This window comes from Capra hircus, chromosome 3 (genome assembly GCF_001704415.2).
Source record: "Capra hircus breed San Clemente chromosome 3, ASM170441v1, whole genome shotgun sequence".
NCBI lineage: Eukaryota > Metazoa > Chordata > Mammalia > Artiodactyla > Bovidae > Capra > Capra hircus.
This window is the reverse complement of record NC_030810.1, coordinates 61,251,715-61,276,801: the sequence shown is the minus strand read 5'-3', so window position 1 is coordinate 61,276,801 and position 25,087 is coordinate 61,251,715. Positions and strand designations below refer to the sequence as shown.

Below are 25,087 nucleotides of genomic sequence, written 5' to 3'. Positions count from 1 at the left end.
ATAGTTTTCAGATCTTAATTAAGATCTAAAGTACTTAAATTATATTGAACTTAACCCATCAAAACATTTATAAGGAATCTTTGTGTACTTGGTATGTTGTCAATAGCTAAGTATTTGTGATTAAGAATTCGAAACTATACAATATGATCCCTACTATCATAATTAATAAAAATAATAAATATTCTATCAAAACCATAAATCAAAATTACTATCAGACACTATAAACAGTTTGTAGGAACTTGGAACTAGTATCAAAAAGTACCATCGAGTATCATATTGGAAATTAGTTCCTTTTCCAATTTAGGTATACATAAAATTAGTAATGAATCAAAACCTAATGTTATAACAAAATTCTTACATTCAGCTTATATTTATTGATGCTACTTGGAAATTAAACTTTCCAAAGTAGTAAGTTATTTAGGCAAGTATCATGATTTTACTTAAAGTGAGATTTTAAATCACAGAAAATTTTAAATGTTCCTTACCGGAGCAGGATTTTCCCATTTTTTTAAAAAGTCTTCTTTGGCTTTGGCTAGAAACTCTTTCACTGAAAATATATTAAAAAAAATTGACTTGTAAGAATATTCATATTACATATATAAATATATTACACATAAGTATACTTGCTTAAAAAACATAGACTTAGGTCAACTATGGTTGTCATGAAACATATATTCACAACCATGGTATACTAGAGAGCCATTTAGTTTCTTTAAAGAAGAAGCAAACATTTTCTCAAGTTTCTAAGAATATCTAATTCTGTTCTATATGAAGGTCACTTTGATAATAATCTAATAATAAAAATATGGTTCCTGAAAAAATACCTAAAAATAATGAAAAATGTTAGAAATGAATACAGGGCAAAATACTTATTGTAAAAAAAAGCCACCAGATATTAACAGAGCCTTTAAACATAAGCAGTGAAAATTCTATAGAATGTGAATTGATTTATGGAATTTCAAAAATAACTGACTTTGATAAAGGGCTGTTTTCAGGCATAAGGATTTACATTATTAGACTTGTATCCTCTCTATGAAAGGTAGAGAGAAAGAGGGAAAACCACAGACTAACATAAGAATAGCCACAAAGACTTAAAAATAAAACCACCAAAACCCCAAACAGCTTAAAAATCTCATTCTAAATTGGGAGCAAAACTAAATGCCTGAATGTTTAATTCATAATGTAAACTAAAATAAATTCAAAATCAGATGGTTATATAGTGATCAAGAATAGTCACATTATTATATTGAGCTGTGGTTTGAAGTTTTAGATTTGCTAAATGATGAAACACTTAATTCTTTTTCATAGTCTTCCCACAAAGCTATTAACAGTGACTTCTGTTTACAAAAGAACTTCAGGGTTTTAGAAACAAATAGGGAAAAAATTCCAGAGATATAAAATGGCATTAACAAAATTTATTATTGTTCCCATAGTTAAGTTTGAGATAAAAACATAACTACAAAAGAAGCAAATCTTTCAGTCTTTCTTTTTTTGGGAAGGGAGAGTTCCCAATATTCCTCTGATATCTGAATCTATAAAGAAACAAGAAAATAGTATTTAAACAGTGTTTCAACAGTAAAGGGCAAAAAAGTGGCACATCGGCATTTATTTCAGAAGTTATAAGAATGATGAAGGGGATGATAAAAAGACAAAATTAAAAGTTCAAGTGAGGGGTTCACAAATAATTTAATAAGATCATCTACTGATATAGTAGTGTTAAACTACTATTTAAGTAAGATATTTAAGATATACATTCCCCTGATGAAGTACCTTTGGCAAAACACTGTTAATCAAGAGGCCTGTTGACATTTGCTTTGAGATTTCAAAATGGTGTTCAGAGGCACCAAAAGCAGACATTAGTTTTTGTAAAACACTAGTGTGCATTTCTGAAGACAGTATTTTACTACTTTATATAAACTGTCACTTGTATTTTGCTGTAAAATACTCTAAAATGCCTATTTTAGGAAATGAAAAAACTAATTTTTAAAATTAGAATCTATCCATTGTATAAAAATCTCATTCACCAAAACAATGAATCAAATAACTGTACCTAATTATGCAAATATGATCTAATTTCTCCCAAGGGTGGATTTGGGGTGTGGAAAATTATTGCATTTTCTTTGACTTTAGGAAGGTTCAAATCATCCTACTTCTAAAACTTAATGTACTAGTTACAATGGAAGAAGAATGGTTTTGAAAATTTTTCTTTTTTTTCTTTTTTGCATAAAACAGATATATCTGCACATGGCATTGACTTGGAAATGACAGCTACAAAATAAGTTAAAAACATAATTTATTGCTAAATGCAACTGTGGCTTTTAAGAAACAACTTGTGATTCTCAAAATATACCCCTGATTTCTTTTGAAAAATATTTTTAGTTATCTTCTATCTATAGAACTTTTTGCATATCAAATTGCAGTATAAACTCTCCAGATGCCTGCATGAGTATAGATAATTTGGAGACATGGAAGAAAATCAGAAAAAAGAATCCCTAACATCCTGTTTCAGCTTCTCCTGTCACTTTTTGCTAATTGGATCTTGAATTAAAAAAAGTAACTGGTCAAAGGAAGGACTGGCAGTTTTTGCCAAAGATGGTAAGTTGAAGGAAAATTTCCTTTTTCCTGCTTGGTGAATAAACTAAAGGAGAAAGTTTAAGTACTGCTTAATTTCATGCACTAATAGGATATTCAGGAAAATCTTTGAAATACTCTGTATTCATCAGTGTTCTGAGTTTACTGTCAAGTAATATTGTAGAAGGTAAATAACAATTCTCATACAGGCCTTAAATTATCAGAAACTATGTGAATTAAAGATGTTGAATTTTACAAATTATTTCAACATATAACAAGATTCCCTTTTAGAGTAAGGATAAGCCTTAATTACAATGTTATTAGATAGTTCCACAAAGAAAATCTTGTTCCTGAAACACTTTTTGTCACATAAGTATATATATACACATACACAAATCTCTAGTTTATATGTGCACTATTTAGATGCAAAGATGACATAGTTAACTCTTTGTAAAAGTATTAGTTAACCAAAATATATATTTTATAAATATAAGCAAAAAATATTTCACAACATGCTAGATTAAGAATAATTCTAAAACAATAAGTAATCTAGAGCCACATGTATTTGCTTTGTATTTTATTATTTTTACACAGTGGTAAACTTAACTTTCTAAATGTTTTTCTCCAGTTATTTTTAAAGCTTATATCCACTGATGGTGTGTGTGTGCTGTCACTTCAGTCGTTCGGACTGTTTGCGACCCTATGGACTGCAGCCTGCCACTGTCCATGAGACTTTACAGGCACGAATAATGAAAAGTGAAAGTCACTCAGTTGTGTCTGACTCTTTGCGAACCCGTGGACTATACAGTCCACGGAATTCTCCAGGCCAGAATACTGGAGTGGGTAGCCTTTCCCTTCTCCAGGGGATCTTCCAATCCAGGGATTGAACCCTGGACTCCTGCATTGCAGGCAGATTCTTCACCAGCTGAGCCACGAGGGAAGACCAAGAATACTGGAGTGGGTAGCGTATCCCTTCTCCAGGGGATACTGGAGTGGGTTGCCATTTCTTACCCCAAAGGATTTTCTCAACCCTTAGGATCAAACCTACATCTCTTGTGTCTCCTGGTATTGGTAGGCGGATTCTTTACCATTAGCTCCACCTGGGAAGCTCTCACATGTGTTGAGCTCCAAAGCCTGTGGCTGTAGCAGGATATCACAATGATTTAATTAAGTTTAAATGTAGATATGGCTTATGGGCTTCCCAGGTGGTGCAGTAGAAAAGAATCTGCCTGCCAATACAGGAGACACAAGAGACGTGGGTTCAATCCCTGGGTTGGAAAGATCCCTTGGAGGTGGGCATGGCAACCCACTTCAGTATTCTTACCTGGAGAATGCCATGGACAGAGAAGCCTGGAGGGCTAAGGTCCACAGGGTCACAAAGAGTCAGACACAACTGAAGTGACTTAACATGACATACATATGCACTGTAAAACTGGTTCTAATACTTCTCAGTAATCATAAGTACCTATTTAAAAACACAGTGATTCCTAGCTCTTAGGAAAAATCATCTCAACAAAGGATTTTTCTGCAAACGTATTTTGTTCTGTGTGCTGTGCTTAGTCGTGTCCAACTCTTTGCAACCCCATGGACAGTAGCCAGCAAGGCTCCTCTATCCATGGGCATTCTCTAGGCAAGAATACTGGAGTGGGTTGCCAGGCCCTCCTCCAGAGGATCTTCCCAATGGAGAGATTGAACCCAATCCTCTCGCATTGCAGGCGGATTTTTTATGGTCTGAGCCACCAGAGAAGCCCAAGAATACTGGAGTAGGTAGCCTATCCCTTCTCTAGGGGAACTTCCTGAGCCAGGAATGGAACTGGGGCTTCCTGCATTGCAGGTGGATTTTTTACCACCTGACCTACCTGGGAATGGTCAATAATGGAGCAAGCTAGGTGTGAAAAAAATGAAGACACCAAAAATCAACTCAATTTCTTCCCAGAAGTATATACTTCAATTATATTTATTTTCCAAATAAAGTTTTTCTCTTCAGTTTAAGAAGTGAGCATACCAAATGAATATATATGTTCACCTAGGGTTGATTTCAAGAAATATTTACCCCTATTCATGAGATGAAGAAAGTGATAATTTTTATGAACATCCACAAGTACATTTAAAAAAACTTAATTCTTACCACCCTCAAAGTATTTTTGAATATATTTACACATAGGATGTTGTTAAAAATTTGAGTTCATTTTAAACATTAGGAAAATTTATTAAAAATTTAAGTATGGAATACTCTGTTATTAAAATCAAGTAGGAAATATTTTATGTTGTTCAGATAATTCTGCAATGTTTCACTAATTATAGGTAGTATATTTATTTATTAGGCAGTTTTTGGTTCTGTGTTGCTGCTAGATTCTAGATTGCTACCTATTATAAAAAGAGCATGTTGTTAGTTACAGTATGCTGTTATGCAACATTTAAAGGAGGTTATCATTCACATTTTATAAGAAAGGTTTAGAAATCTATTATGGTACAAATTACAACTACTCCAGATAGTGAATTCTCCAGTTTTCTTTGTAATGTGATAAATGTCACCTCCCTCTTTTACAGTAAAAAGACAATTTTATTTAACTTCTTTTAATGGCTGTCAGAAAATAGAAGAGAAACAGAAAATAGGACAAAATAGAATATAAACTTCCTAGGGTACATACCCAATTTTTAAAATATTAGCTGGTTTTTTTTTTTTTCAAAATTTACAATAGCATAATTATCTTCTAAAAACCTTTCATTAACCTGGGTTATTTAAGTGGTGTGTGCTTGTCAGTTTTGTGCTACCCTCTATATAAAGTGTACCATGTACACTATTTCTCAGTACTATATATCGTTTCTAAAATATCATATAAGAAACTATAATATAAATCATTTCTGTAGATAAAACTCAACACAAAACTAAATAAGCCATTTCTTTCATCAACTAAAATATTTTATTAACTCAGAATATTTTATAAAAATATAACTTTACTAATAGCATAGCAATGTGCAAACAACCAAATAAAAAGTCTTGAAAGGTAAGATTTGTTTTATTAAAAGTAGTTGCCTACCAGATACTTCTGAAGATGAGCAAGCTTGTATCCGAAAAATAAACAATGATTAAATGACACTTACAGGACAGCATATTAGCATGAAATCACCTATACACAATACAATACAAATCACCTATATACAATCACCTATACAGAATATTTTGTACAGAATAAAGCATTAATGTAGAAACAATTATTTGACTGAATATATTCAAATAGAATATTTTAGGATTAAATGGTAAGGAAATAAAATCAATAATTACTGTTTAGTGCCAGCATCAATACTAATTTTCTAATTTTCCTTAAGATCACAACTAAAAGTTTAACTCTAAATATACATCCTATAACCACTGCAGTGCTATCTCTGGACTTTTGTTCTTTATTCAAAACTTTAGGAAAAGACACTGAATTGTAATACTTCATTAAGTCCCTTCTGAGAGACAAATAATGTCTTCCAGACAAACAGTGTCTTCACTGGTGCTGTTTTAACCATCTTGTTAACATTTGTAGACCACTGTTCAATGGTACCAGAAACTGAGTTACAATTGGGAAACACAATAAAGCATAAACGTATCGCTACTATTAAGCAGATGAGAAGCTAAAGGGGAGATAGATGAACCACTGTACTGGAATGTGACAAGGATCACAACTAAGAAATCGATAGGTGCTAGTCTAGTGCAAAAGAGGAAATTCTTGGGTAGTAAGTTAAGTCATAAAAGATGATGCGGCATTTGTGCTGAATCTTGAAGGATAAAACAGTTCCTCAGGCAGATAAAGCTGAGAAGGACAGGCTGGGATGATCTTGAATAAAAGGCATGGAGGAAAGAGCATGGTTTACTCAGGAAATGGCAACAGACTTGAGGACAGGGTAAAGGTGTACAGCAGCAGTGGCAGGTGAATGCACAGCAAGAAAGTGCCCCATCAGGCAGGTTCACCACAGCAATACTTTACAATGTGTGGGAAGGAACAGGAATAAACTGTTATTCACAATTGCTATACTCTACTTCTGGGAAACAGGAGGCAACATATCTTGCTAAAGAATGAGGGGAACCAGAGAGAGTAAGCAGGAATACCAGTGGAGATTGCAGGTCTGAATATTTTAAATCTTGATGGCATACATTTAGGGAATAAGGGAAGGAGCTGTCCCTCTAAAATTTTCTATTAGGGAAAGACTAAGTATTTGGTACTATAAGCAATTGTTTCTTACTAGTATCTTTTCTTGTAATAAGTTAAAATTTTTTTTACTGAGCAAATTATAATTCATGGACCTCCCTCCCTAATCTCTTTATAATTAAATTATTTTCATTTTCATTCTTTACCTAAATAAAAGCATTATTCTATTTGAGTTATTCAGTGTATGTCAGAAAGCACAAAATAGGATGGGGATGAAGTAAATTACCTATGAAAATACCAAGTTCTATCAACAAATAACAGTACAATCCCTTTCAAAACCTCGAGGAAATATAAATCAAGTAAACTGCAATAGTTTGTCTTTTGCCATCACTACTTTAAACACCCATCTCTTTAGAGCTCTGTATCTGTTATTTTTAAGTATACCCCCCACACACATACATGCTATACAAAAAATTTCAGTAAGCTAATATATAAAATATTCTAGTCACAAAATACCTCATAAAAATCTAACTTAGAGCAATAAACCAACAGAATTATTCTGTAAAAATTGGATTCCTACCAGATGCTTCTGATGATTTGCGTGCTTGATCAAAAAGAATAAATTGAACAGATTAAATAACACAAAATAACATATACACAAGAAGTTATCAATCCATGTATGTTCATTAGATATTCACAAATAGGAACAGAATGAAAAACACATATTCAAAAATGTTTTATACAATGATTACAATTAATTCTTTGGATACATATTTTTTAAAACCAGTTAAAACCCTACTCTGCAAATATATTAATGAAATACCATATTTCTATCCTTTTAATCTGAAAAGCAACTGTGTTCACTTTGCTGAAGAGACACGTTACTTCACCATATTCAAACATGTTTATTCAAAGCAAATTCACTGTAACCTTAAAATGAGCGTGGATATAAAAAACAACTCTAACTACTACAACTGTATTTGTGCAGTTCAGTGGATGGGACCATGCCTACTTTTGTTTTCTAAGATATTAATTAGTCTTGCACAAAGTCACACATGGATGAGTGGTTGGAAATTTAATAGGCAATAAAGGCTATACTTTGTGTTGCAATACTAATTTTTACTGTTCTGTCCTCTCCTTATGATTTTTATTAGTTAATTCTTTATCAAGTCTTGGTTACAAGTGAACATTATAATTGACTCACTTTCACTACATGGCTAAAAAAATTTAAAACTTTCGGTGAGACATATATAAATGATCAAACTATAGACAAACACACTAACTTACTTGACTAGTATCTATTTATCAATCATGGGCAGATGGATACACTAGGAATCCACACAGTGTACTAATTCACTACTAATCACACACATATGCCTTCTCTCCCAACTTTCTATCTTGGAATGCTGTGGATTTTTTCTAACCATCCAAACTATGTTTGACTGAAGATGTTCCCGATAGGATTTTGTAATAATAAATATTACTAAATTTATAGTCATAAAACAAATGACCCCCAGAAAATTTTTGAAATGCTCTTTGAAATGCACTTTACTTGCTTAACTGTTCACTGACGCTTTTTCTCAGCGGATATCATACCTACCACAATATATCCTAAAGATTTTACGTTTGGTTCTGAATTCAAATACTTTTGTTGCTGGACAGTCTAGAGCTAGGAGTGGATCCCTAGCTGATACGGTATGCACGTTTTCAACTAAACTAGATAATAACAAATGGCTCAATAAATGGTTGTACCAGTTTATATTACCACCATATTCTTGATGATCCATATCTCAACAAAATGCGTTACTGTTTTTTCTAATTTTTGATAATCTAGTGGGTATGAAATTACAACTGCTTGTTAAAGATTATAAGTATCTCAGAAGAATTTTATAATTTTTCTCTTAAAGGTCTTATTATTCTCTTATTAGATTTATTCCTAGGGTCTTTAGAGCTCTGGTGGTTATTGTAAAAAGGAGATTTTTTTAAAAAAATTACCATTTGTTTGTTGCTGATGTATAACACACAATTGATGTTTATATACTGGTCTTATTACATGGCAGACTCTCATCAATTCTAAAGTAACATTTGCAGAGTTTCTTGAATTTTCTATGTAGATAATCACATATCTATGAATAATGATACTTTGGTTTCCTCCAACATTTTGTCTTACTGTTCAAGTTTTGAGTCACAGTGTAATACTGTACAGACAATGAGAATCCTATTCCTGTTCCTAACTTCAGAGAACATGTTTCTAATTGATTTCTTTCCCATACTTTACTTGTAAAGTTATACTAGAATACACAGATTTAAGAAATTAAGAATGTATCCTCTTTAATTCTTTGAAATGTTTTGTACAAGATCAAAATTTTTGTTCTTTTTGAACTTGACTATAAAACTGTCCAGTCCTAATTTTAAGTTTTTATTTTAACTATGATTAATTTTTAAATAGGTTGTAATCAAATTTTTAAAAAGTCTTCTCCATGAACTAACCTTTGGCTCTATGAATCCTTATTTTCTATTCCACTGATTTTTGCTCATGTCCCTATTAGTTTTCTTCTTTTGATTAACCATGCTGTGTTTTCCCTAACTTTACTTGCACACTTCTATCATAAATATCTTTCCCTTTTCCTAATATACACATTTAAAAATTTGTCTCTAAATCCACTTTAGCTGTACTCTACAAGTTCTGATACATAACTGAATTTTAAGTTTATTAGTTATTTCTTGACCTGTGTGTTACTGGAATTTTTTAAATCCCCAAATACAATATTTGTGTTTACTTATTTAATTAGTCTTTTATTATTGATTAAACTCTACTGCTTTGCAGTCAGAGACCACAGTGAAAGAAAAAGTGAAAGTGTTAGTCACTTAGGATTGTCCAACCCACTGAGACCCTATGAACTGTAGTCCTCCAGGCTCCTCTGCCTATGGAATTCTCCAGGCAATAATAATAATAATAATAATAATAATAAATGGCTACAGTGGGTTGCTATTCCCTTCTCCAGGGGATCTTCCTGACCCAGGGATTGCACCCAGGTCTCCTGCATTGCAGGCATATTCTTTACCATCTGAACCAACAGGGAAGCCCGGAAACCAAAGAATATCTCAGTTCTTTAAAGTATTTCAAATATATGTAGTCAAATTTTGTAGGTGTTCTAAATATTTCTGTGTACTCTCCAATTACTGGGTGACAATTCTTTATATATATCTATAAATACTACAGTTATAATTTTTCCTTCTAAATGGGTCAATTTTACGTATTTTGAAGCTCTGTGGGAGGCATATATAATTTTTTCCTATTTCCTTTTTATGTGATTATTAATTTTGAACAGTAGTCGGAACATGAAAATTCTATTCTCTGACATTCTTGGTAGGATCTAATGCTATAGTACCTGCTGACTATCTTTTGCTGTAGATAGGGTGTGTATGTGTTGTATATCTACTTTGATTTTAGATTGTGAGTTCAAAGTTTAGTTGGCCTTTATCTATGAGAAAATCACAGGGTTTGATTTGAGGATATGTTTCATATTAGCTTCTGCCTGGCATCTGATAGATGTTACCAGCCTGATACTGTTACTATAAGGTATTTTATTTAAAATTATTAAACCACACAATTAATACAGATTAAAACATGAAATCTACAGGAGGAGAAGCAGTTTCTCAGGAGAAGAATCCCATACACATGCACACACGGCCCTCCCAGTTCCCCAGGAACCCAAGCCAGGAAATGCAAGCTTCCATATTCTCACCCTGTGTCAGAGAAGACATTTTATTTTTTACTCTATGCTTTCACTGAGGTTATGATCCTTTGTGGATCCTGGCTTTATATAGGAATCTAAGATATCACATGTTGAATGGATCAAAGAACTCATCTTCTGTCTCTGTGAGGCTATTTAAAACAAAAGCCCTTGGTGACCAAGGTATAAAAATTTCCTCAGGGTAGTCAAAGTATTCTCTCCATTACAGCTCTGATTTTTCACTCACCATTTGACTTTCTGCACACTGGGGATTTCTATTATACTCCTGTAAGTTCAGGTATTCATTGAAAGGGATGCTTGTTACATTTTATTTAGTACTTTCTTCTATGTGGTCTTGTATCTTTGTCAATTTTTGGTCTAGAAGAATTTTCAAATTATCCAGTCTCCAATTTATGAAATTTTTTCTTTATAAGACAAACTATGTGTTACATTGTAAGATGCAAAGAGACCTGGATGTTTGTGGAATTCATTATTTTTATCCATGTAATTCAAAACTCCCATCAGGATATATTTAGGTGCTGGTGTTTTTGTTAAACTTTGTCAACAAACAATGGGCTTCAAGTTATACATTTAAGTTTTTTTTCAACTAAGTTTTCCTAAATCCTAATTTTTATTATTGTTTCTGTTCTATTCATCATTATCTGTTCTGAGGGAATGCCATCATCCAACTTATAGACTTTCCTACTTTATCTAACATACTTTTCACTTCGAAATTTTTATCCTATCCATTTTCCCTACATTCTGGTAAGTTTTATCAAGTTAGTTCTCTATGTCATTAATTCACCTTTGTGCAGTGATTATTTTACTCTTTACTGCTTCTAATGCAGTTTTATAGTCTACAAATACCAGGTTCATTTTCTTATAATCTGCTCTTACCATATCATTATTGTTCCTTTCCTATTCCTCCCTCTCACCCAGCTCTCCTCTCATCCCCGTTTCCTGTTTCATCTTTCTTTCACATCCATGTTCACTTGAAATTTTTAAGAACTCCACATAGATGCTATTATAAGTTCTTATTTTAAATCCTCCCCACAAACATTTTCTAAACATAAGGTCATTCTCTTCCTCTTGAAGGCTATGAACTTATCCTTGAGCATTATCTCTTTTATAGGCTACACACTGTTGCATTTCTTGTTTATTCATTCATGAACAATGAGAAGCCTTTCAGAACTTTACAAATGCTCCCCCCCCCAAAAAAAGTTGGATCCTCCCGTCTCCTATTTGGGTATGTTAAAATCAATTTTTCAGATCTTTTAGTTGATACATATACATATTTATTATCATTTAAATCCAGTAACTTTCAAAAATGCGAATGGAGCCAGGACTATATGGTTCTTTACTGGTTGTGATGCCCACTACATCAGGTAAGAGCTCTGTTATACCTGGAAGAAGAAAAGTCATTTTTCTCAACTTGAGTAGACTAACAAATTTCTAGTTGTCCCACTATTAACTGTTTTAGAATGAACGAAATCAGCAGTGTTGATCTTTCACTCCTCTCTCCCACAGTCTTTCTTTTTAAAAGCCTTATCCATCCAAGTTAATAAGAGTGAAACTATTTTTATTTCTTTTCCATGAAGGCAAGCCACTCAAAATAAAACTGTTACCTTTGGTGTCTAATCTTCAATCTAATACTGTTTATTTCCAGGCAAGCACCCTTCTTTAACTCCACTGACATACTGCTTCCCCAGTACTGTGTTATTAAATTTTCAATCTAGAAAGTATATATCTAAAAAGGGGAATTAATCAAATGCTTTTGCTCAAATCTGTAACTTTCCTGTAATTCAAAACATAGCAAAAAATTTTTTTTCAGAAATTTGCCCTCAACTACAGCAGGGCAAACAGTTTTTATTTGAGATTTTGGTATCATGATGCTAGTTATGTTCCAATAAGCACATGAACCAAAAAAATCAAAACACGTGACTCTTATTCTTCACCGATAATGTAATAAAAGTGTTCAAATACGTAAAAAATGGATAAGTTTTAATCATCCATTTATTGCACATGAATTTAAAAATTCATTGCTATGTTTGGGGTACCAAGGTAACAGCTGTAAACACATGCATGAACACTGAACTGTCCCTGACTTAAGAAGTTCAAAGGATGGATATTGGAAATTGATATTCAAGTACATAAATTCAGTATAATGCAAGTAGTTGTTATAGTTTATAAGTTTGCTTTGAGAGTACAGAGGAATCATCTAACTCTAGAGAATCAATAAGGGAGGCACTGAAAAGCATAGCTGGTTTTCAGAATTTTTATGATAAAAGATATAAATATGGAAAGGTAGCAAGGAATAATACGTAGTATAATATAATTAGATCTGAATTTTATGAGAATGATGCAGATAAAGTTAGAAAGGCAGGCCACTGATCTTGTATGCTCCACTAAGGAGTTTAGCCTTTATCTGAGAGACAATAAGGAGTAACTGAAAATGTTGGATTAAGAAATGGACATATCTGCAATTTTAAAATGGCAGCATGGAAAATGGTCTAGAGAGATATAAAATCGGAAGCTGAGACCAGTGAAGTTGTTACTGCAATAAGATTGAAAATATAGAGAGTTCCTGATCTAAAGGCATTCTTAGTGTCAGTGATAATACAGAAATTGAGTGATTTTTGAGACATTTCTAATGAAGAACCAATAGAAATTAATGGCTGAGTGCAGGTCTGGGGAGTAAGACACATGTTCAGAGTTACTACAAGGTTTCTGTTTAAGTTCCTACATGGGGAGTGGGATCATTAACAAAAATCAGACTGACTGAAAAAGGAGCAGATCCATGGGATGGAAAGAGAAAATGCACTTTGCACTGAACATTCAGGTAACTACTGAAGATGCTGGCATGGATGAGAGCTTTCAGAGGGAACGCAGCATTAAAAGAGGGCCAAAGATAGATTCCCAGAGAAAACTATTCCTCCCCCCAAAGCTGATATTTAATAGGCAAGGAAGGAGAAAATAAATCTCTTTTTAACTAGAAAAGTACTTTATACACATAAATATCACATATATATATTGCTAAAGACTGAGGTAATAGGGTCTGGCACTTGCTTACTTTTACAAATAAAACCACACTTCACTTGAAATTTTCCATATTTTGAAATGGCATTTAACCACTTATGAACAAAATTAGTTGAAATTGGACAATTCTGAAAAAGTCAGAATGTTTAGCTGTCACTACTATAATTCCTGAGGTATAAAAGGCTATAAAGGCAGACCAATATGATCAAGTATATCAAACTTGATCTGAAAAATCCATAGCTTTCTTGAAAGAAAAGTCAAGCAATAGAGAAGCAGTAACAATTTTCTTCAGCTAAAACCAACACATTCAACTGTAAAACTTCTAAAACACTGTCAAAGAGAAAAACACACTGCCTGGATTCAAAGAAATCCATTATTTTAAGTATGATAACCAGGTATATTCTGTTTTGAGTGATATCTAAGAAGTCCTAAGAAATGTTAACATGTTGCTTTTGTAATATTAGCCCAAATTTAACACACTAGAACAGAAACGTCTACATCTAACAGAAAAATAACAGGATAATAATAACAATTAATTCTTAATATGTTGCATGTAAATATGTTCTTTTAATGTCTAATATAACTTTATAAATAAATACCTAATAGCATTGAAGATGTGTATATTATACAGCAGAAAGATAAAAAAATGTTTATTTGCAACAATAAGGTGGTCTCCAATTATGGAAGAAAAGGTTCACTTATTTTGAATTCTACCGCTATACAGCAAAATTCCATCTCTCTCAGGTTCTGAATTCCAATCCAAATCTTTAAAGTATAAATTATAGACGATTATGAATAACCATATAATACCTTTCCTAAACATGCATCCGATTCAAAGGTTAACCTAATAAACATCCTTTTTTAGCTAAGCAAAAAGATGCTAATGAATTATGCTCTAAGCAAATATTACTCACTCTAACAACAGGGTATCTATTTTTAGCTGCAGGTTTGGCTTAAAGTGAACAGCTTTTACCCTCTGATAAACTGCAGTATATACTGTAGTATATTTTCTCCAAAAACATTTTTTAGAAATGTTTAGAAAAAAATGTTACAAAACAAAAAAGAAATTATCCCAAAAGTACTTTTTCTAACAAATTATTTCCCCAAAAATTATCCTAAAAATTTTAACCAAGCCTCCAAAACCAAAAGGCATATGTTTATTTCATCATTAAAATCCCTATTTCTCAATGAATTACAGTTAAAAACAACCAATAAATCAATAAAATTTTGGCAACATCTTATTCAAGATTGAGTATTTTTTATATAACCAAAAAGAAATTGATAAAAATTAATATTAGAATGACAAAGCCAATAAATGGGAAGTTTAATTATTTTCAGGATTAGATACTAAAAAAAAATTCCTTTTACCATAGTGGATCTTTCACTCACTAATTTATAACACAATTAATAACAACATATTAGTGAATATAATAAATTAAACCATAAGATAGACTAGAAACTGATGCCTGGTATTGACTATTAATAGTGGTATTAATTGTTCACAGTTCTTAATGGATTTAAAAGGCAAATTACTGTAAGCTCTAAATGAAAAAGCATCAAGAGAAAATGTAACTCATTGTAGCTCTGGCTTTACAATTACCCCTCTAAAAAACATTTTTTTCCCTCTTACAGTTAAATATTTTTAAAAAATACAAAGTTACAGAGTCTCAGAGAGCATACTTACCACTCATGATGAAAATCAACCTTTCCAAAACATATTGCTCAAAACAACAATCCAACAGCAAAGGGAGTTATGCTAGTCTCTAGAGGTAGAAGAACCGATGGTGTAAACACGTACACTAGAGCATGCAGCACAGAGAAAATGAAAAGAGCTTTCTTTTGTTTTAAAAAGAAAAGCCTCTAGAAGCAAAGCTTAACTGTTCAGTGCGAGAGATCACTAGTAAACATCAGATTAATGCCAAAGATGTGTACAACTAGATTTGATTTCTTTCACGCTATTCTAGCCTCCTTCATATACCACTAGAACAACTCAAAATGGCAGGGAGAAAATGTTCGAACCAGGATGTATAAGATGTTCTCAATTATATCAGCATGAGTTGTTACCACGGCAACATTAGACCAGAATTATCGGTTCACTTGTAACCAAGGAGTAGCTTTTCTAAAGCTTTAATCAACCAAGACAAATAAAATCCCTTTTATTTTAGAGCCACATGATTTAAAAATTACAACGTATCTTAAATTTAAGCACTCATCCACCCTTTTTACATTTCAAAGATTTTTTTAAATTGCTGTTTTCTTCAAATACTCACACAATCCCATGTTGAACCTGGCAAGGAACAAACAGCAGAATGATTGCACCTAAACGTCTTTCAATTACACCAGCTCTTACTGCTAGCTGTGGACCTCACTGATATTAAAATGCTGTGTGCTGTTGCTAGTGACTATTGGCGATGAATCTTATTGCCCAGATCGCTGATAGCTTTCATTTTTCATGAGCCAGAAAGCTATACTGCAGCACAAATGTTAACCATTTAAACATTCTGTATTATGGAAAAGACAAATATAATATATATATATCTTCACTATTAAAGGAAAATTGTAAAGCAACTTATTTATAAACTTCCATTAAATTCAGCATCAGAGTCAGACGCCGCTTATGTGGTTTTCAAAAGAGGGGAGTACACAAAAAAGTTACTAAAAATTATTGTTGAAGTATAAAATCCCTTAAACAGGATTAAGATAACAGATTGTACAGCAAGGTGGATGGTATGGTTAACAACTGTTCTGATTTCCAGAGACTGAAAATTTGTACCAAAATGGTACAAAGGATCTATAGAATGGTTCCTTTTTAGGTGAACATGCCATTTTAAAAGTTGCCAGGGAGACAGGACTTCCAGTGATGACAGAATAGGTAAGTCAGCAAATCTTCTAAGAAATAATTATGAAGTTGGACAAAATTATCAAAAACAATAACTTCATGGTCCTGGACATCTAATAATCACAAACAACAATCTGAGGAGCATGTATTCACGAGAAACTGCTAAGTGCTGCATGATCACAGTGGGAGTCTGTGATGGTCTTGTTTAGTGCTGCTCCTGTTCCCCCACAGCTCAGTCAGTGCAGGGTGTGGCTCCATGACAAGCAGGAGCTTTATTGCCAGAGAGGGTTGACATGATTTGGAGAAGCAGCCAAAAAAACCCATATAAGTGATACTGTCTATTAAAAAAAAAAAAAAGCAAACTGTAGGGAATGAACAGGGAAAGTATCCAGCTTTGCTAGTCTGAAATTGTGGCCTTAGTAGGGGTGATGAGTAGACAGATGGTCTAGCAAAAAAGTGAATATAAAAAACGTAAACGAGAGAGGCAAAGAAGGCCCAGATAAGCTCTTCATATATCGCAGGCTGGCAAGGAAACTATTCCATAGGAGAGATCCAAGAGGGCCCAAAGGGAAGTTTAAGCAGATACAGACTTGAAAGTACAATAACCCAAGCTTTAAAACTCACTGCAGAAGACTTGAAAACTGCTGGAATATTGAATATGCTCTTCAACACACAAACAGTCCCATCAGCATAGACTGGATCACAGTGTTTGTGCACAACCTCTGATTAATCATTGAATACTAAGCTATGCAGACACAGTGTAATCCTTAGTACAGAAATCAGCAGCCGGACAATATGGCAGAAACAGTCCATAGATTAAAACCAAAAAAGAAAACAAAACAATATAAATAAAAACAATCCTCAAGTAAGAAAAAATAATCAGAGTGCAGAGTTGCTATGAAATATTATTTTAAAAAGTCAAAATTTTGACAAAAACATTATGTAATCCAAGATAGAAAATGCCTCTGAATGGGCCCAGATATAAGATTTAGCAGACAAGACTTCAAAACAGCTATTATAAATATGTCAAAAGAATAAAAGGAAATTATATTTAAAGAATTAAAGGAAAATATGATGGCAATGACACAACAAAGAGAATTTCAATATAGAAAGAGAAACTATTTAAAATATAAAAATTATAGACTTGGAAAGTAGAATAACTCAGACTTTAAAACTCACTCCTTAAGCCCAAGAGTAGGCTGAGGTCAAAAGACTCAGACTAAGTCAGAACTTGAAGATAAATCTATAGAAATCATCCAGTCTGAAGAATACAGAGAACAAAAAATATGAAAAAAAAAAATGAACAGAGCCTCAGAATCCTGTAGGATATAAAGAGTATCAGCATACATGTAATAAGAAGCTTAGAAGGAGAGAGACAAAGGGCAAAGAAAACATATTTGCAGAAATAATGGTTGACAATGTCCCAATCTGATGAAAAAAATTAACCTTTAATTCAAGAAGTTCAAACAGTGCCAAGTATGGTAAGCACAAAGAAATTCATACAGAGACACCTCATATTCAAGTTGTTAAAAGACAAAGACAAAGAAAACATCTTGAAAGCAGCAAGATAAAATGACTAATCATATACAAGGGAAAGCAACATGATTAATGCTGACTTCTTCACAAAAATGAGAGAGGCCGGAAGGCAGTAGAATAACATATTCAAGGTGCTAAAAGAAAAAAACCTTTTTACAATTCTTTATTCAGTAACACTATCTTACAAAAACAAAGGTGAAATAAAGATATTTCCAGATAAACAACAATTGAGGATATGTGTTATTAGCAGAAATAGTTAACGGAAGTTGTCCCAGATGAAAGAAGACACTGGACAATACTCAAATTGACAGGAAGAAATAAAGAGTACTAGAAATGGTAAATATATAGGTAAAAAATTATATAAACACACTTATCTTTCTTGTCTTAATTTCTTTAAAGATCTTACAATTGTATGAAGCAATCATTGTAACACTGCATTTCTAGGTTCATAAAAATATAAATGTAACATGTGAAAATAATAACAAAAAGTTGGAGAAGAAATGGAGCTATACTGGATCAAAGTAACTATATTTTACTAGAATAAGTCAATACTATAGCTCCACAAAATGGAGTTATACTGCATCAAAGTAGCTATATTTTACTTGGAGAAGGAAATGGTAACCCATTCTAATATTCTTGCCGGGAGAATCCCATGGACAGAGGTGCCTGGCAGGCTACAGTCTATGGGGTCATAAGAATTGGACATGACTGAGCGACTAAGCACAGCACACAGCAATATTTTACTAGAATTAGTCATTAATACAATATTGGAGAAGAAATGGAGCTATATGGCATCAAAGTAGCTACATTTTCCTAGAATTAAGCCAATTAAGTAGATTCTGATAAGACAAAATGTATAATTTAACCCCTAAATCAACTATTAAGAAAATATCTTTTAAAAATATAGCTTAAAAATCAAAGAGGAATTAAAATGGCCTCCTACAAGTATTTGTTTTACACAAAAGAAGGAAGAGAGGAACAATAATACAAAAAGTCGTAAGACATATAGAAAACAAACAGCACAATGGAAGATGTAAATACAACCATATCAATAACTACATTAAATGTGAATGGAATAAAGAGATCAAAGGCAGAAATTATCAGATTGTATAAAAAACATATATATGCTGTCTACAATGGTCACACTTTAGATTTTAACATAAAAACAGGATGAAGGTAGGAGAGAAAAAGATATACCATATAAAGAGTAATCATAAGACAGATGGAATACCTGTATCAGTATCAGACAAAATAGACTTCAAGACAAGAAATATTACTAAAGAAAAAAAAAGAAAAGGAAATTTCATAATAAAGGGCCAATAATTCTGGGAGATTTAACAATTAAAAATGTATATGCATTGAACAAGAGTCTCCAAACTGCTAAAACAAAAATGACAGAATTGAAAGAACTGAGTAACTCAACAATTACAGTTGAAAATTTAAATATTCCTCTCAATAATTCATGGAAAAAAAAGAATCAATGGAATATAGAAAATGAATTATATAATTAAAATGACATTTATAAAACACAGCATCTAACATCAGCAGAATACATTCTTTTCAGGTAGACATGAAAATTCTCCATTTAATCATATGCTAAGCAATATAACAAATCTCAAGATAATTGGAAAGGAAAATATGATCTTTCATTATAGCAGAATTAAATTAGGAATCAATGACAGAGAGTAATTTTGCAAATACCAACACTGGATTTAAATAACAAAGAAATCTGAAAGGAAATCAGAAATACACACATATACACATATACACACACACATATATGTATGTTTGGAATTAGAAAATATTTTGAACTGAATGGAAAAAACCTACAAGAAATCAACATGCTTAGGATATAAAGCATAGCTTAAGAGGAAATTTACAACTTTAAATCCCTGTATTAAAAAAAAAGAAAGGTCTCAAATCAATTTAATTTAATTTAAGCTTCCACTTTAAGAAACTTAAGAGTGAGCAAATTAAACTAAAACCAAAAAGATCACAGTAAAATTCAATGAAATGGAACATGAAAACAATAGAGAAAATGAAAAGACCATATGTCTTACTGATAAACTTTTACCTAGACTGACCAAAATAAAGATAAAACAAAACAAGACAAATACTTAATTTCCAAAGTCAGGAATGAAAAGATGACATCACCATTGATGCCAGAGAAATCAAAAGGATTATAAGAGGATACTATAAACAACTTCATGCAAACTATATAATTTAGACAAACTGAAAAAATTCACAGAAAGAAACAAATTACCAAAATTAACTCAAGAAGAAATAGAAAATGTAAAAATACTCAGAAACAAATAAAAACCAGTAATTAAAATTTTTCCCACAAAGAAAAGCTCGGGTCTAGATGGCTTTACTGGGGAATTCTATGAAACATTCAGAGCTATACCAACCTGACACAAACTTTTTTAGAATATAAAGGAGAATCTAACTCTTCCCAACTTATTCTATGAGACCTGATGCCAAACTAGACAAAGATCAAAAGAAAATTACAAATCAATATCCATTACAGTACAAAATCTTTATCATAAACTTATATTCAGCAGTATATAAACAAGACTATACACCAGGACCATATAGGATTTATCCCAGGAAGACAAAGTTGTTTCAATACTGAAAATTAATTAATGGAATAGAATAAAATAATAATAGAATAAAAGACAAAACTACATAACATCTCAATGTATATAGCAGAATCATTCCACAAAATCCAATATCTGTGATAAAACCTCTCAACAAACTGTGACTAGAAGGGAATTTCCTCAAGCTGATAAAGGGTGAGTGTGGGGGTGAGGTGGGGAGGGGAACCCTATGGCTTAGATTATATATAAAGAAAGATAAATGTGAAAGATGGAATGTTTTTCCTAAGAACGGGAATAAAGCAAAGATGTCTGAACTCACCACTTCAATGCAACTTTGTACTAAAGGTTCTAGCCAGTACAACAAGGTAAGAAAAAGATATTTTAAAAAGATATTAAAGAAAAAAGATACTGCTACTGCTAAGCCGCTTCAGTCGTGTCCCACTCTATGCGACCCCAGAGACGGCAGCCTACCAGGCTCCCCCGTCCCTGGGATTCTCCAGGCAAGAACACTGAAGTGGGTTGCCATTTCTTTCTCCAATGCATGAAAGTGAAAAGTGAAAGTGAAGTCGCTCAGTCGTGTCCGACTCTTCCCGACTGCAGCCCACCAGGGTTCTCTGCCCATGGGATTTTCCAGGCAAGAGTACTGGAATGGGGTGCTATTGCCTTCTCCAAAAAGAAAAAAAAAATGATACTAAAGGTATAAAAATAGACAAGAAAGAAAACTGTCTTTTTTGTGGATAACATGATTCTATATGTATAAAATTCTTTAGAGTCTATAAAGAACTAATAAATAAGGTAATCAATATCACAGGATATAATATATAAAAATCAACAGCATTTTAATATACTAGGAACAAATAATCCAAAAATGAAATTAAAAGAACAGCTCCATTCACAATGGTATTAACAGAAAAAAACTATTCAGGAATCCACTTTAACATGACTTGTTCACTAAAAAAAAAAAAATTAAAAAGAAAACATTTCACAGAAATTAAAGAACTTCTAAATAAATAGAGAGCTATTTCATTTTCACGGGTTGTAAGATTCAGTATTTTTAAGACCTGATTCTCCACAAATTAATCCACAGATTGAATGAAATGTCTATGAAAATCCTAGCAGGTCTTTAGAAACTGACAGGCCGACATTAAAATTTATATGCAAACGTAAAGGACCCAGAACAGCCAAAAAATTTTGGAAAAACAAAGCTTGAGGACCTACACTTCTTGATTCCAAAACATTCTTTAAAGTTACAGTAACCAAGACAGTGATATCAGCATAGCACAGATATATATTGATCACTTGGAAAACAATGAAAATTCAAAAGTGAATCCCTCCATTTATGGTCAATTGACTTTTGATAAAAGGTACCAAGAAGACTAATGGAGAAAAAAGTCTTTTCAACAAATGGTGCAGTAAAAATTGGATATCTATATCAGTAAAAAAAAGAAAAATAAAACAAAACCCCAAACTCCACTCCATAGCTCACATCATACACAAAACAACTCAAAAAATGAATTTCCAAATGAAAACATAGAAAAAATATCTCTATTACCTTGGGCTAGATAAAGATTTCTTAATATTTGGTACCAACAGTACCATCAAGAGAAAAATTATAAGCTGGACTTCATTAAAATTACAAACTTTTGCTCTTGAAAGATATCTTTTAAGAAGATAAGACAAGGGGATTTCCCTGATGGGCCAGTGGTTAAGAATCTGCCTTGCCATTGAAACATGTATACTATCATGTAAGAATCGAATTGCCAGTCTATGTCCGATGCAGGAAACAGCATGCTTGGGGATGGTGCACGGGGATGACCCAGAGGGATGTTATGGGGAGGGAGGTGGGAGGGGGGGTTCATGTTTGGGAATGCATGTACACTCGTGGTGGATTCATGTCAATGTATGGCAAAACCAATACAGTATTGTAAAGTAAAAGAAAGTAAAAATAAAAATTTAAAAAAATAAAAAATAAAAATAAAATAAAAAATAGACAGGAAATTAAAATGGCAGAAAGTTTAAAAATTAATAAAAATATTTGAAGATTAAGAAAAATAAAGAATCTGCCTTGCAATGCAGGGGATGTGGATTCAATCCCTGGTTAAGGAACTGCGTCCCACATGCCTCAGAGCAGCTAAGCATGTACACCACAACTAGAGTCTATATACCACAACAGAAGATCCTGTGTGCCACAAATAAGAATCCAGCAGCCAAATAGATAAGCAAATTTTTTTTTTAAAAAAGAAGTTAAGACATGCCACAAGTGAGGAGAAAATAATTCCAAGTTATCTATTTGGCAAACAACCTGTGTTCAGAATTTATAAAGAACTTTAAAGAATTGAAATAGGGAAAAACACCCTCAATTGGGCAACAGATTTGAAAATATATTTTTCCAAAGTAGATACACCAATCATTTATAAGAACATGAAAAAATGCTCATTATCATGAATCATTAGAAAAATACAAACTGAAACCATAATTAACTGCTAATTCACACACAACAGAATGGCTGAAATAAAAATGACTGATAATACCAAGTGTTTTAAATAATAATGTGAAGAAACTGTAACCCTCCTAACATTATTGATGGGAATATAAAATATTAAGCTTCTTAGAAAATTAATTCAGAATTTTCTTAAAAAGATAAACATAAATTTACCATATAACCCAGTAATGCTTCTAGATACCAACACAAGAGGAATGAAAGCATATGTCCACCCAGTCTTGCATGCAGATAGATACAGCAACACTATCCAAAGAAACCCTAAACTAAAAACAATCCTAATGTTCATCAGTTGCTGAACAGATAAACAGAAATGTTTTATCCACACAACACAGTATCATAAATAAAAAGGAACCAACTATTGATATATTCCATAACATGGACAAACCTCAAAAGCATTATTATAAGTTCAAGAAACCAGAAACAATAGATTATATATACTGTCTAATTCCATTTTTATAAAACAGTCAGAAAAGGAAATCCATGAAAGTGAAAGTCACACAGTTGTGTCTGACTCTGGGACCCTATGGACTATATAGTCCATGGAATTCTCCAGGCCAGAATACTGGAGTGGATAGCCTTTCCCTTCTCCAGGGGATCTTCCAAACCAGGGGTCAAACCCACGTCTCTCGCATTGCAGGCAGATTCCTTGCCAGCTGAGCCACAAGGAAAGCCCAAGAATACTGGAGCGGGTAGCCTATCCCTTCTCCAGCAGATCTTCCCAGGAACTGAACTGGGGTCTCCTGCATTGCAGGTGGATTCTTTACCAACTGAGTTATGAGGGAAGCCCATGATCAGCGTTTGTCTGAGGCTGAGGTGAAAGTGCGACTGATTGCAACAGAATACAAAAGAACTGTTGGCAGTTCTGAAAATGTTCTAAAGCTATTGTAATGATGGCTGCACAACTGTGTAAGTTTACTCATAAACTCTTATAATGAGTGAGTCTTACGGCATGTAAATTATATTTCTTTTTTTTTTTTTTAAGTTGTCAAGTGCTTCGGTACCTAAGTAGAGACAGCCTGAAGCAGATCTACTTTGCTGTGGGAAGAATCTCTTCAGTGGAGAATTTATTTATTTAAATTTAAGGCTGGTTGGCATCCATTACCTTGGGAGAATGACCTTTGGAGCTTTGTAAAGGCTATTCCTCTCAATACCCTATGGTAAAGATAGCTAAGGAAAGGGAAGGAAGCTAAATAGATCTGCATTAAAAACAGAACAGGAATTTGAAAAGGAGGGTTTAAAACCCAGACCCCATTTTTCCTAAGGTTCAGAATTACCAGAAATTCTTCCATCAATTTTAGTGATAGTATCTGTGGCCCATGAGTAAGAAGGCACACTAAAAAAGCTTTATCAAAGAAGAAAGGAGTATCTGGTGATTTACGGTGACATTATGGGCCCTGTAGGCCACATTCAAGTGCCTATGGAGGACAGGAAGGTAAAACACAAGTAGTGAAACAGTGAAGGCTAGAGCAAATAAGACAGCATATATCCTGACTCAAGAGAACAGTTTTCAGCACTGCCCATTTGTTCTCATATGGGAACAAGAGGCACTGAAATCAGTTTTTCAAATGATTCAAGAATATGAAAGTCCAGGTATTAATCTAAAATATCTTATTTTAAAATCAGCATTTTATATTTATATAAAAAATGGTGTCATATTCAATTATTTTAAAATGCCATGAGGACTAAACAAACAAATCTGTGAGCTACATCTGGGTCAGACAACCAGTTTGGTATCCCTGGAAAGATGTTCAAGAAAGGAAGGCCGACTTTAGTACATGTAGGGATGAGTCAAAAGCACCTTCTCGCACATTCAACCTGGCACGAAGCCAGGATGACTAAGCATGTAAGTATAAATTAAAGTATATAAAATTAAATAAGTATAAAGTATACCCAGAAACTAAATCTAGGTATAAGCCTTGAATGAGTATAACACTGCAAGGGCGGGGGGGGGGGTGGGGGGGGTGGGGGCGGGAGTTGATCCTCCCATTAAGAATCAGTGTCTCAAATGGATGGCTAATAAACACATGAAAAGATCCTCATATCGCTCATTATTAGAGAAATGCAAATCAAAACTACAATAAGATACTACTTCACACCAGTCAGAATGGCCATCATCAAAATATCTACAAACA

General features: G+C 33.0%; 1 protein-coding gene across 8 annotated transcripts in view; it reads right to left on the bottom strand.

The window, feature by feature from the left end:
* The window catches only part of PRKACB (protein kinase cAMP-activated catalytic subunit beta), a 146,164-nt gene that overhangs the window by 48,754 nt on the left and 72,323 nt on the right, over positions 1-25,087 (bottom strand). For 2 of the 8 annotated variants that reach the window (XM_018045673.1, XM_005678170.3), the window contains exon 2: positions 486-547. In XM_018045673.1, the coding sequence (XP_017901162.1) occupies positions 486-547 (62 nt within the window). Of the gene's footprint in view, positions 1-485; positions 548-5,612; positions 5,637-7,287; positions 7,312-15,164; positions 15,487-15,750; positions 15,990-25,087 lie in introns of those variants that run through there. The other 6 variants (XM_013962696.2, XM_013962697.2, XM_013962698.2 and 3 more) reach the window with 6 other exon arrangements.